This window comes from Megalops cyprinoides, chromosome 2 (genome assembly GCF_013368585.1).
Source record: "Megalops cyprinoides isolate fMegCyp1 chromosome 2, fMegCyp1.pri, whole genome shotgun sequence".
In the NCBI taxonomy this organism is placed as follows: domain Eukaryota; kingdom Metazoa; phylum Chordata; class Actinopteri; order Elopiformes; family Megalopidae; genus Megalops; species Megalops cyprinoides.
Genome location: NC_050584.1, coordinates 46,762,558 through 46,775,587, shown reverse-complemented (window position 1 = coordinate 46,775,587; position 13,030 = coordinate 46,762,558). Strand labels below are relative to the sequence as shown.

The window sequence follows — 13,030 nt, the reverse complement described above, 5'->3', positions numbered from 1 at the left end:
ATTGAGCTGCAAGTGGAACACTTCCAGCCTTCTGAAAATTGGTGTATTTTTCATTCAACAGGAGGCAAAGCTTTATTGCCAGGCTTATGTCTAGACATACAATATTAACACACACACACACACACACACACACACACACACACATACACACACGCATGAACACACACAAATCAAGATTATCAAGATTTCTTCACCTTAGACTCCAAAAGCCTCTCATTGAGATTTTTACAGCATACCCTTTTCATATTTCATTCATATGAATCCATAGCAACAATAAATAATGTCTGAAAGGCAGCAAAGTCCAGGGAAGTAAAACTGCACTTTTGTTCTATTTTATAAATACATACAAGGTCAATATGTTTGGAAGTGGTGGAGGAGTTTTTAGATGTGTTTTTAGATCCTTGAAAAGGGATAAAAGATGCTACATAAATACAATTCATTATATTCAATTCCAACTAAGTACTTAAATTTAACTGATATAGTATTATTTGCTGTTGTCGTAGGTGTCTGTGATCCTGCAGCAGGTTTGAGGGCTCATATCATCCCTCACTAGACATATGACACTGGGGTGTGACAGTCTCCATTCTTCTTTGGACCAAATTTCAGCCGAGACCTGAGAAGGCCAAAACATGCCCAACAAACCAGCGCTATTCACCCCATGCTGTAACGCATGACATTTATCTGTGTTTCCCTGTTAATCCCCATTACTGTGTTTCAAGGAAACAGGAAAGGGAACTCACATTGTAGAGCACGTTGGTCCAGCCTTCCATGGTGATGCATTGGAAGACGGTCAGCACGGCGAACAGGATGTTGTCGAATTGGGTGATCCCGTCATTGGGCCCGATCCAGGGGCCCGCGCAGCTGTAATTCTGAGGACACTCCCTTGACCCGCACGGGAAACTGTACTCCGACTCGTCGAGTGACCTGCTCTCTGGAACAAAGCAAGAGAGAAAAGCGGCTTCTTCAGGTTGTTGCGTCCTTAAATTTGCCATCACCATACTTCTGGTATAGTTTTTGAGTATTTGAGCTGTGTTTTACTTACAAACCATTGCTACTGTTACCAATAATGTTAAATGACCTTCAAATACAGATAACAAAAGGATCAATGGCACTAAAAATGTGGTATTATAACTACAAGACAGGAGAACTGTAGATTTCAATTCAAATCCAGGTATTTAAGACATAATGATTTTTTCTTACTCAGATTTTTGCAGATAACACATTATCTGGAAAAAACAACTCCCTTCCAAAAAGTCAAACAAATAAAAAAAAAAAACAGAACATGGACACTTATTATGCTCCAATGATTCTTTTTTCAGACAATGAATACAGTCAGTCAAACTTTTCTGTACAACGGCACAGCATGTTGACACACACATGCTTCAGGATCAGGACATAATAACACCTTTGGAACTTAATAACAAGGGTGATTAATTTTTCCTTTTGACACTAAAATATTCAATATTAAAATATTCAAAGCTCCAAAACCTCCAATGACTCATGCAATAATAGATGGAAAACATAATTTGAATAAACATAAGAAATCCCAGCCACACACCATTACAAAAGAGAATTGTTTCATGGACATCATATGGCACAGCATTGTGAGGTGCTGTGTGTCAGGCACAGGACAGCATGAAGATATTCATAATCTCAACATATCTGAGGTGACTTGTGGTAAGCTTGCTCAATTCATTATCATATCTGCGATGATTCAGTTTCCTTCACCTGAAAGATTCCATGGATAACCTTTTTTCCTGAAATGCAAATGCTTTCTGTACCTTTCCTTTGACTCATCTGTCTGTCTATTCATCTGTTGAATGATCAGATGGCCTCAATACAATGCTTTTTTGTCTACTCAGCTCTATTGCTCAGTTTAATTACATAGCCACTTCTAAAGTTTACATTGTTCATATATGTTCATATCTTGTAATGTTTGCTTGGATTAACCTAACAGGTGCAGCCATGCACAGTACTGTAAAAGCTTCATGTGTGCTGGGGCATGAAGGGCTGTTGTCAGCAAAGGCCATTGAACATAACATCCAGTATAAAACAATAAGAAAACACACAAAGAATGTTTGCATAACCTGCTTACTTCTGTGGAAAAAGTTCCTCTGAAAAAAGCCATTCAGGGATTACATGTATGCAGGCACAGTGTAGACTGTGGGTAAACCAAAACATCTTGACGGGACATGTAATGTAAATTATGTGCACTGTACAGCCAGCCCAAGGAACACAAAGATGTAATACAGGTCATATACAATAGAAATGACTAGTATGTATTTTCAAAGAGAGACAATGAGAAAAGGTAGGAATATTTTCAAACATTTTAATATCTGAAGCAAGTTGAAATCTCAACCACTCCATCATCTTACAGAATAATGATGCTCACATTTTACCAAACAATAAATGGGTGAAGTCGATCACACTCAGTCTCAAGTGGAATGTGACTATATTCCGGCTGTTATTTTAGTAATAACAATAAGTAATTGTAATAAAACAATGTTTCCTATGTACTGCGTTAAGGACTGTGTTAATTCAGTGTTAGAGCTCAAGCCCTCTCTCCCTCTCACTCACCATAAGGGATGCTTGCATTGGGCTCGCAGGTGCGATGGAGCTTCCCACTGTAGAACTCCAGGCCGATGATAGCGAACATGAGGATGGCGAAGAAGAGCAGCAGACCGATCTGCAGCAGGGGCACCATGGCCTTCATAATGGACTTCAGCACTATCTGCAGGCCTAGGCGCAAACACACCAGGTGCATTTTAGGCACACTGCAACATCGCACATTCTTCAACAACAGACACTTTCAGCTGACCTGACAGAGTGGTGTCATGCGCAAGACACTACATGTTTAAGGATGGACCGTACCTTAAAGACAATAACATATATTTTATAGAACATAACTACATGCAGACCAAAGGTTATTTTACATTTTTTTCTCAATTTATAAACTTGGATCTTCTCAGAACCAGAGAGCAAGCGCTTTGGGCTTCAGACCAGAGAGGCACATTGATTCATATTCCAGGAGTGTGGACACTGTGTCACAGGCGACTGCAGGAGGCCTCCCATTTTAAGATGCTTACTGGGAATCCCCGAGACCAGCTTTAGGGGTCTCAGCACTCGCACCGCCCTCAGGGTCCGCAGGTCCACCGGGATCTTCATGAGAGCTCCTGCCGTGGCCAGAATCCTGTGGACACAAATAGAGGACATGGGCACAGTGGGGCATTCAGTCATTTACAACTTCACTCCATCCGTGCACTTCAGCGAGCACCGTGCTGTTATAAAGTTAAAGACGCATTAACAGCAGAACCTAAGGTAAAGATCCAATCCACGCGTTCTCCAGTTCTCTGGTTTGCGATTTAGCTCATCGGTTTGCAGGACAGGACGCTAATTGATTGGTTCCCGTGCGGACGCCTGCGGGAGGAACTGGGCTTTGTTCATCATAGCTGTCAGGCAGCACTTACCAGACAGAGCGCCACCACAGCACACACAGAGCAGATGTGTCTCATTACACTGTTTACCCATGTGATTATCACATTGAGTTAGATGCCATTTCTCTCCCTCTGCCTCATTATCATCTGTGCCGTATACTCTACGTTGCCAAAACTCAGAAATAGTCATGACGCCAATTGTCTTGACTGTAATTTCTCATTTGCTTTGCGGTTTTCCTTCAAATTAGCTGTTTGGTTGTTTGAACGCGAGCTTCAGGTATAAAACTTCCTAAACAGTCAGGACAAAAAAATAATAATAATAAACAGAGCTGTTCAATCACTCCAGCAAATAATTCAATTTGCTATGCTGTTCTGGCAATCCTGTAAGACAGAACATTGTGACAGCTAAGGAATAAAGCTTACACAATCACAAACAGCAGACAGCTGAAGCACTCTGTAGAGAATGTACACCAGTACATCCACCCACACTAACTGTCAGATACTGTATACAAATCAAGGAGGTTAATATCTCTTTGCTTAATATCCCAGTTCACTCTGTGTCAAGTTGTTCTCTATACCACTTACATATCGCAGTGTGCCTGACATCCATGATTCAGTGAGAGAAGTGCTACTGCTGTATTCATTCATTTGGCTGGCATTTGCATAAATAATAACACTCAGTGCCAAAAACTGTGGAATTTAGGCACATGGACGATAATTGCAGTAGCATACGTAGATGCATATGGAAGCAACTCAAAGCAATTTGGTTCATTTGTACATCAGTACATTTTTTATGAGTGCGAAACTCATACAGTCAGTTAAATTCTGCTCCTTAAAATACTCACTCCTCCAAAACTGCAGTTCAACTCTTCACACATCATTACTACCATTTTCTTCATGATGAGATGTACAAGACATTTTTATTGATAATAGTGAACACATTGTAGCTATTTAAATATGTGAAATGGTGAATTACCTCAATAACATTGAGGATTCAAGGTTTCTGAGCAAAAAAAAAAATCAAAAATCTTTCATATGCTACAGCACAAAATAACCTAAAATATACTCATAAACTACACATGTACACATAAGTCTTGAATGGCTTTCCTTAGCACCCCGGAAGGATTTACATTGGACCAATAATAATTACTTATTGGTAGACCTATCCAAAAGTTTTTTTTATGATGGAGAGACATAGTACTACCAAATAGGAAAGATGAATGATGCTGTATGATGATAAGAATTATGCTTCAGATGTTTCATACAAACAAATCCAAACATGTTTGACATTTTTAACTGAACAAAATAAGGGGACATTCATTACAGATCAAAATCTCTGAGAGCTGAAACCAACAGGGAGGCAGCACACAGGGTCAGGGTTCTTTTTTTTACCCTGTAGCAGAGACTTACACCTGCACCCAAAGGGGGTACTGACAGATGGAGGGAAGGGGTGGACCCCACTCCTAACATACAGCAGACAGCTGACAGCAAGAGGAAGAAAGAGAGCAGACGAGGCCTTGCTTTGGGTGCGTGGGAGATGACAAGAGCAAGGCTGCAGCTCCTTCAAGGCCACAGTGTGTGCAGTATTGTATAACACAAAGTATTAGCACTGTATCCTAGGATCCTATCCTATCCTACATATCTCCAAGGGGACAGGAAATTATGGGAAAACTAGTTTAACACCACATGTTTCAGCCAGGTTTGCAGAGCCTTCTGCTCCACATGAACAACAGAAAAAAAGATTGTTGCTGTCATAGTGCGGGAGTAATTTATTCATCACATAGTCTCTTTGGTTTAATGAATACAAGTGGCCCATCATAAACTTTCCAGGATACGGTTTCTACCCCAACCTTGTGCTTTTGTCTGCGTATTTGTCTAACTTTTTAGCATTGTTGTGTCCTCACAGTTGACTTTAGGTGTGGTGACTATGGTGGCCCAAAATTGCAAGCCTGATTAATATTAAGATGAATAATATTGGAAGTGAAAAAGACTGAAAATATGATTTAATAATATGATACAACAATTCATACATCTAATTAAAATATGAAAAAAAATGCTATATACCTATTATTTTCTGCCAGGAAGCTTTGTAGTTATTGCAAATTCCTTTATTGTTATAATTTTTAACTGTGTTGCTCAGTTTAACATTTTAATACTTTTAATTACTTTGCTTGGAAATATATGTAACCTTCATATTTTTCATGTTTGCATATTTGAGCCAATGTAGCTTTCTGTACACAGCAACTGTAAGAAACTGTATCTGAAATCCCTCTGATGACAAATGAACCCCACAGGCATGCTTGTGCACCAGTCACATGTGCGGAGAGATGACGAGGCACAGATTAAATTAGACTCACAGTTGAAGCTGGAGGGCGGGGTAATGATAATCAATACTATAGAAAAGACAACCTCTTCAGCAGGCATTACTTACACATAATAATAACAACAGCTATTGGGTGCACAATCAGAGCAATAGTAACACTGGGACTAATGGCACTAATAACAGTGATTACCTGGCAATGAATAATCCACTTCCCAAATCTGTACAGAATGCAAATCTCTGTTTCAAATTAAAGGAGTGATAAAAATGGTGTTTAAGGAAGCTGAAGGATGAGGGTTATGAAAGCCCCACCCCCTGTGAGAATGAGAATGGTACAGTCCACAGACTTTAAATAAGGGACCAACTGGATATGGAACATGTGTGGAGTTGCTCATTATAAAATGCAAATGTTGTCCTTTACTTGATGTGCCTCCTATTAGGCGGAAATCTAATTTGAGATGCGCTGCAGCAAGGTGAGAGAGATGTATGAGTTGCGCTCATTTATTTTGTGAGCCCCCCCCAGCCCCTGCTACTTTGGTGGACTGATGATGCACTGCACACACCTGATGCGCCGACCACTGTTTGTCACTCGTTCTCTGATCCCCCCCCCCCCTCCCAACACCAGTTTCATTCGCTCCAACACAGGAAGAGAGGAAGGTGACCTCTAGTTACCCCTTGAGCTGTTTTCCCCTCATTAATTTCTGTCCATCACCCCCTTCTCTCCAGACATGAAAGTAGCCTGTTGTTGTGTGCCTGGTAGACTCCTGCTCTCAAACAGACTGTCACAGAAAAAAGAGGGATTGCCCATCCCCTGGGACAGTTTTAATGTCAAATTCAGCATCTGAACATAGAGAAGCAACACATAGTTGATAATAGTAATATAGCAAAACTCACAGGAAGATATGATTTGATAAGATATTGGTAGGTAGGAATCAACATGATCAACCAGGCTATGCCAGACTGGACATACACAAAGTGTATCCAGTTATATACTGAATGAACCATAATACTTAAAACACTGTGCTATCATTGAACCAATTTGACCAGAGGAGCTTTATAATTGTGCAAGTCACATGGCAATTTTTCTGCTCCAGCCTAAAGTGCTCTGCAGACAAAGTCAGCGCAAAAGGAAAAATATCTATTCCCGGTGGCGCGTAACAATGACCCAGGACTTTTCAGTACCAGCGGTGAGGCGGATACCACACAGAATATTGAATAATGCAGGCAGAATGTCAGTGCGCCCGCAGCAGACAGGGCAGCTGCTCTCCCTCTCGGTCATTAGTACAGAGCTGCACTCTCAGCGTGGTGACGAAACACAGGATGTTGTCTCATACCTCTCCATCATCTCCAAACACAGAGCACGCTGAGGGAGAGCAGAACTAACAGAATCGCTGTAATGAACTGTGTCTCCACTGCTCACGCACCTATTCAGAAAGAGATGGCCTGGCAAGAACTTCCTAATGAATTAATTCATGAACAACACATCAGAAAAAATGTCTTGGCGTTGGTATTAGTGCAGGGTGTTCCTTTTTTGTTGTTGCTGTTGTGAGATGGAGCATGTGCCGTTACGTAACACTCAAGTTCAGATGAAATGAAGGGAGGAAAGCTGAGGGTATGGCAAAAGAGAAGGAGGGGGAGGAAGGAGGAGGAGAACGGGAGGCAGAGGTGTCAGAGGTGTCACCACTGAGGGCGTGTCCCTGAAGAGAATATATAAGGGGAAGCAGCTCAGAGGTCTCATTTCTTTAGGGTCATTTTTCATCCCCATTTCTTTTTAATGACAGTGCTGATGTTAGCTGGGTCAGCTGCACACTGTATGAGAGTGGCTGTAGGGAAAAAAACACTGTTTATACTGCAATTTAAGAGAACCAGAAGCCTCCTAGAAGCCCTGTCCCTTACTAAGGAGCAAAGTGCTAAATAAATCAGTGTACTACAATGCCCCGACTAACACCTTCTTTCACCACAGATGGCAATGTACTCCTGCTGAAGTCTTTTTTGGACACCAAGCTGAAGCTGGCATTTTATTCAGCTCTCTGCATTTTACTAGACAATGCAAGAATCAGACATTATTAATTTCCTCCGCTGACACTTTAACACAGTTTTATAATGACGAGCAGTGTCTGATGTGTGGAGTTTTTGTCACAAGAACGGGGGCTATATTGTCTCAAAGATTAGTCACATCTGGGGTGTCAAGACACTTGCACAGTTCCTTTTAATTAAGACTTGAGACAAGTACTAAAATAGCAGACGTGCCCATGCAGGAACGGAGGTGGAACTGCTAAATTTATGAGTCTAGTTTAAACACCTCTGTGCTCCTCCCTTTAAACTACAACACGTCACTATGAAGTCATTACTTCAGTTTAGTTGTTATGGAGACAAGGGTAATTCACGCTGAGCTGAATTCAAGCACATCACTCAGACTTTGAAGGACTTCCTGTTTATGTAGATTCCCATGTTAACTATGATAGGCCAATCCAGCTGCACTTCCTTAATACCTGGCAATGACTGAGAGGACAAGGTATAGTTTGTTGAGGAAAATAGCTCCAAGTACCATCATGTGAAAAATTTAGATATTTTTGCTGGTTGTTGTTTTCATACTCTCCACCAAAGCTGTGCAAAGATTTATAATACTGCTATTGGAATATACATCAATCTAAAAAAAGTTACATAAAGAGACAATTACATGACTGAATTGTGAATTTATTACTTGTAAGGTTACATCATAACTGCACAATTGCTGTGTATCTGGAGCACAAGAAGATCCTTCAGCAAATGCAGAGAGCAGGTGGTGAAGCTGAAGTGAAGCTGAGAGTGAATGAAAGAGGATCTCAGCTGTTCAGCACTGTGGTTTCTCTGCATTATGGTTCACATATCGCAAAATGACCATATTTTCAGCTTTCATAACTGCAATACAAATGCAGAAGACAACTCACATTCATACCGAGCTTGATACAATACAGGGATTTATGACAATTTCTTCAACCGCTCTGTTGAAGTGAATTCTACATGAGGGAGGGAACAGAACGCTATGCTTGGTACATCTATAAACCAGCAAAAAATGTGGTGCATAATGTTGCGGCCCAAAATACTGACAGCACACAGTGGGAGGCAGGAGAAAAGATTTAAAAATCAATGTGAAGCCATCTGGCCTTAAACACAGATGTTGTTCTTGCATGCGCTGCTATGTGGGAGAAATGCGGCACACAGCATTCATCGGGACAATACACTGTCACTCTATTCACAATGTGCCAGCTAACAAATACTTGTAGTTCATTTTATCAGAGGACAAAAAAGACTATTAAAATTACTGAATAAATACTCAACCCAGCAACCGCCAATGTAAATTAGGTGTTCTAATAACTCTGCTTGGATGTCTTGTTGTATAACAACAAGGAATGTGCTCTACCCCGAGTGCTAAGTCTCTGGATTCAGCAAGTCATAAGCAGTCTCAACAGACCGAAAAGCAACCTCCTCTAAAAAACCTGAGCGTTTATTTTTTAACATCATCATTAAATCCCAATCTTTCCTCTCTTCTTTCAGGTAATGTCCAGGTGAAGAGTGTACATCCCACAGGAGTATGAAGTACACATTACATTGCATTAAAATATTTAGTATTAAATTGTATTAAAACTATGTTATATTATAAATGCTCAAAAAATCATTATATATAGATATATATATATATATATATGTTGTGGGCATATATATAATATATATGCCCACAATGATGTTGTCCTCAGTGTGTCTGAATCATGAAATTCAGGGCACTCGGTCATTACTAAGAACTCTTCTCATTTCTCTGCCCCCTTTTGGAACTTATGCTGGACAACTAACATTGCAACACACACTAAGCGTATTACACTTATACAAGATCTACCATATGCCTGAAATGTTAATTATCTTGCTTCATTCACGCAGTGCCAATAAAGACGACTTTTCAATCCACAAACTGACAAGTTACTTAATTGCTTTCGATTTCAGCACCTCAGTTGGTTCCATTCGATTGAAATTAATTGGTCATGTTGTTGATTGACAGCAATTTACTACTGTTTTATAATCTACTGCTATGTACCCAATGGTGTCCATCTTCTCCGCTCTTTCACCACATAAGAGAAAAATCATTCAAAATTAGATATCTGTTCAACTACGTTCAAAAGCTACTTGCCATGCCAGAGTCTCAGAAAACAACACTTTCAAGCTAGCACTGCAACAGCTAGCTGACACATAAAATACATAAAATACAATAAATATAATCTGCTGCTATAAGTTATGTTTATTTTTAACTGGTTCATACAACCACTACACATGTTGATGACTTGTCATGGATAGCAGACAGAGTTATGTTTCAGTTGAAACAATAAAGAATAAAACACCCCTCCTAGGAATAAACAAAAAAGGCAGGTTCAAATATAACTATGGGACTAAAAGAATGTGGTGAAGAAGTGCTTTCATCACTGGTGGCATATTCACATAAGAAAGCAAGATGGAATGTTTTCAATGGGGTAACTGCACTGACAAAAGCATGGGTTAGTCATACTATGACATTATGAGAACAAATCACGGCCCTCCTAATAAGAGCTCTGCAGGGACAGAGGGAGAGAGAGAGAGGTTTCCTTTGTTACTGGGGCAGATCACACACACATGGTGCCACTGAAGCCTCTTCACATCTCTCTCTCTCTCTCTCTCTCTGAGCTCCACTGAGGGATTACTCTTCCCTCAGCACAATAAAGCCATATGCACTCCTGGTGACTGCACCAATAATAAAATTCAAGCTGCTTAAACAATGCAACACAGAGGAGGAAAAATGTCTACTCTGACAGATTGGTATCACTGCATATTCTGTAAATGTATCCCACTGCTACCTCTAGATCATGACTGTTTGATCCATTACTCTTCAGGATTTACAACTGCTTTGAGGAGTAATCATGGCTACAGTATCTAAACATAGAAACGTAAGACAAAATCTAAAAATTACTGAGATATTTTAATTTTGGCAGTACACTGCAATGGAAGCCCACATCTAAAATCCCATCATTAAGACATCTTTAGTTTTTTTTTTGCAAAAAAAAAAAAAAAACCTCCCTGGTTCAGCACAGAACCTTCTTGCAGGTGCCCAACTGAAATCACAACAGCCCAGAAGCCTGAGTCTGAGCCCAGAAACAGCGACTGAAATCTTCAATAGAAACAGGTGCTATAGGTCACGCATGGCAAAAATGTATCCAGCATTTGAATGTTATGTTATAGTGGTAATTAATCTCGAAGAGGTTATTGTGGAGATACCTTCTTCAAGACAGATTATTTTGTATTTTTTGCTTAAGCATTCAAAAACCCCTGCACTGATCAGCAACATCAAGTATATGACAGGAAAACAGTACATAAGCTGGGTCCCCTAGATATAGTTCTTTCTGATTACAGGTCCTTTCCTAATACACTCCACAGAAACGCTGCTTTGATGGAGGCCCGTCTCATACTGGCGTGCTGTTTTGTGCCAGATGGCTTATGAATCATTCAAACACCATCAAATCAATTATTCATCCTGGCTAAAGAGCAAACACTTAGCTAATTGTCACACAACCAATACAGACGGGGAGAGACGGACGGACACAGACAGACGGTGGAAAGGGGGGAATCTTTCTAACTAACATCTTTGCTGCATTTAAACAAGACCACTTCTGATATCACCCAGCGTTTAGGCAACAACTCACAATCTCAAACATTTAATTACCTGTGACAATAGACCCCCTACTCCTGAAGACTGACATATATAGTTCAGCAGCCATGGGAGTATCATTACACGTGTTGATAGATTGAACACCTCTGAACACCTTAACTGATAACCACACACACCTGCCATAGAGAAGTTGTGGGAAAAACATCTAAATACTCCACAGCAATGCTCAATGATACTTACACTGATCAGCAGAAAACAAAATTAACATCACATTTAACATGAATACAATAAAGAGAGCTTTAGAATGCTGATTAACACATATATTTGTATAATAACATATTGATATGGCCCATATAATTTGAAATATGAGGTTAGTGTTCATATAAATGAATCTGAAGCTTCTGGGAGGCCTGATGGTTTCAATTTATGGTGAGACTTGTACTTGAAAATGTACTTTTATGGCAGACAATCCCATCTCAAAATCTAAAAAATGCATGTGGCTTTCCTTTGCAAATTCAATCATAATATTTGAAAAATGACTCCATGACATATCTTTATTGTGAGTTACTATATATCATAAATGAATGGCTACTCAGCAGTCCTATCATTGTTCCCATTCACACAGCAAATGCAGGAGAAGGGGGGAAGACTTTCATTTGTTCCGGTGAGCACGCTACAATGAGGACACACAATTAGACAGTCAGAAAAGACCAATAAGCCACTAATCCAAAACAGTCCTACCCAAGCAGTCAATGTGGTGTAAATGTTGGCCTGATGGTGTGGCTAACATGGGTTTGCATCACCCTGTACATCATTACTGCTTCTCACAGTGTGCCTCAAGCTGGACCGCTGCCCAGCTCTCTGATTTGGCATCCTTCTGCTGTGTGAAGACAGCACAGCTTGGGTCGCCCCACGTGCTTAGATGCTCATTCATGGACTTACTAAGACAGATATCATACCTGAGGTTACAGTGACAGTTAATGACTACAAGTGGTGTCTGTTTTTTTTTTTTTTTTAAATACGTGGTTGTGGTGTTCACCTTTAACAGAGCTGGGTTTGGAGATTAATAAATGCACCTCCAGGTTTAACCATCCGTGAAAATCTTTCTTTGCTGCACCATGACGATCTGGAATTTGGACAAGGAGTGCAGAAATGTGAGGGGTATTAAGGCTGTTACTGCCACCTCCCTGGTGTGCGCTGGTAGGAGCACGCCTGTAGGTCAGAGCAGCTCCACACAGCCTGCTGGGAGGATCCCTCTGTCTCCATCTGTTGCACAGACACTCAGCCTCTGCTGCCAAGGTAACAGGGCTTTATAGAGCAAAGGTTAATACTGAGGGCTGGACCGTCTCCTGCCCGATCGGCTCAGTCTTACGGACTGTCCTTTTCACCCTGGCCAGGACAGGAAGAGTGCACACGGTAACCGCGCAATGTTGCGGTGCACAAAGAAAAGCGACGCCGTTTGACATTTTCAGCCGTGATTGGAGACCCTGTGCCGGGTTAATCCACAGCCCCCCCTACTCTGCAACACAATGGCTCCCCGCTGAGTTAAAAGGGACTTGTGGTTCGTCTCCTGAGAGTGCTGAGGAACCCCCCCCAATCCACAAACCT

General features: G+C 40.8%; 1 protein-coding gene across 4 annotated transcripts in view; it reads right to left on the bottom strand.

Moving 5' to 3' along the window:
• The window catches only part of LOC118796488 (voltage-dependent R-type calcium channel subunit alpha-1E), a 95,913-nt gene that overhangs the window by 51,688 nt on the left and 31,195 nt on the right, over positions 1-13,030 (bottom strand). For all 4 annotated transcript variants that reach the window (XM_036555398.1, XM_036555406.1, XM_036555425.1 and 1 more), the window contains 3 exons: positions 3,087-3,190; positions 2,578-2,739; positions 741-931 (listed from right to left, as the gene is read on the bottom strand). In XM_036555398.1, the coding sequence (XP_036411291.1) occupies positions 741-931; positions 2,578-2,739; positions 3,087-3,190 (457 nt within the window). The remainder of the gene's footprint in view (positions 1-740; positions 932-2,577; positions 2,740-3,086; positions 3,191-13,030) is intronic.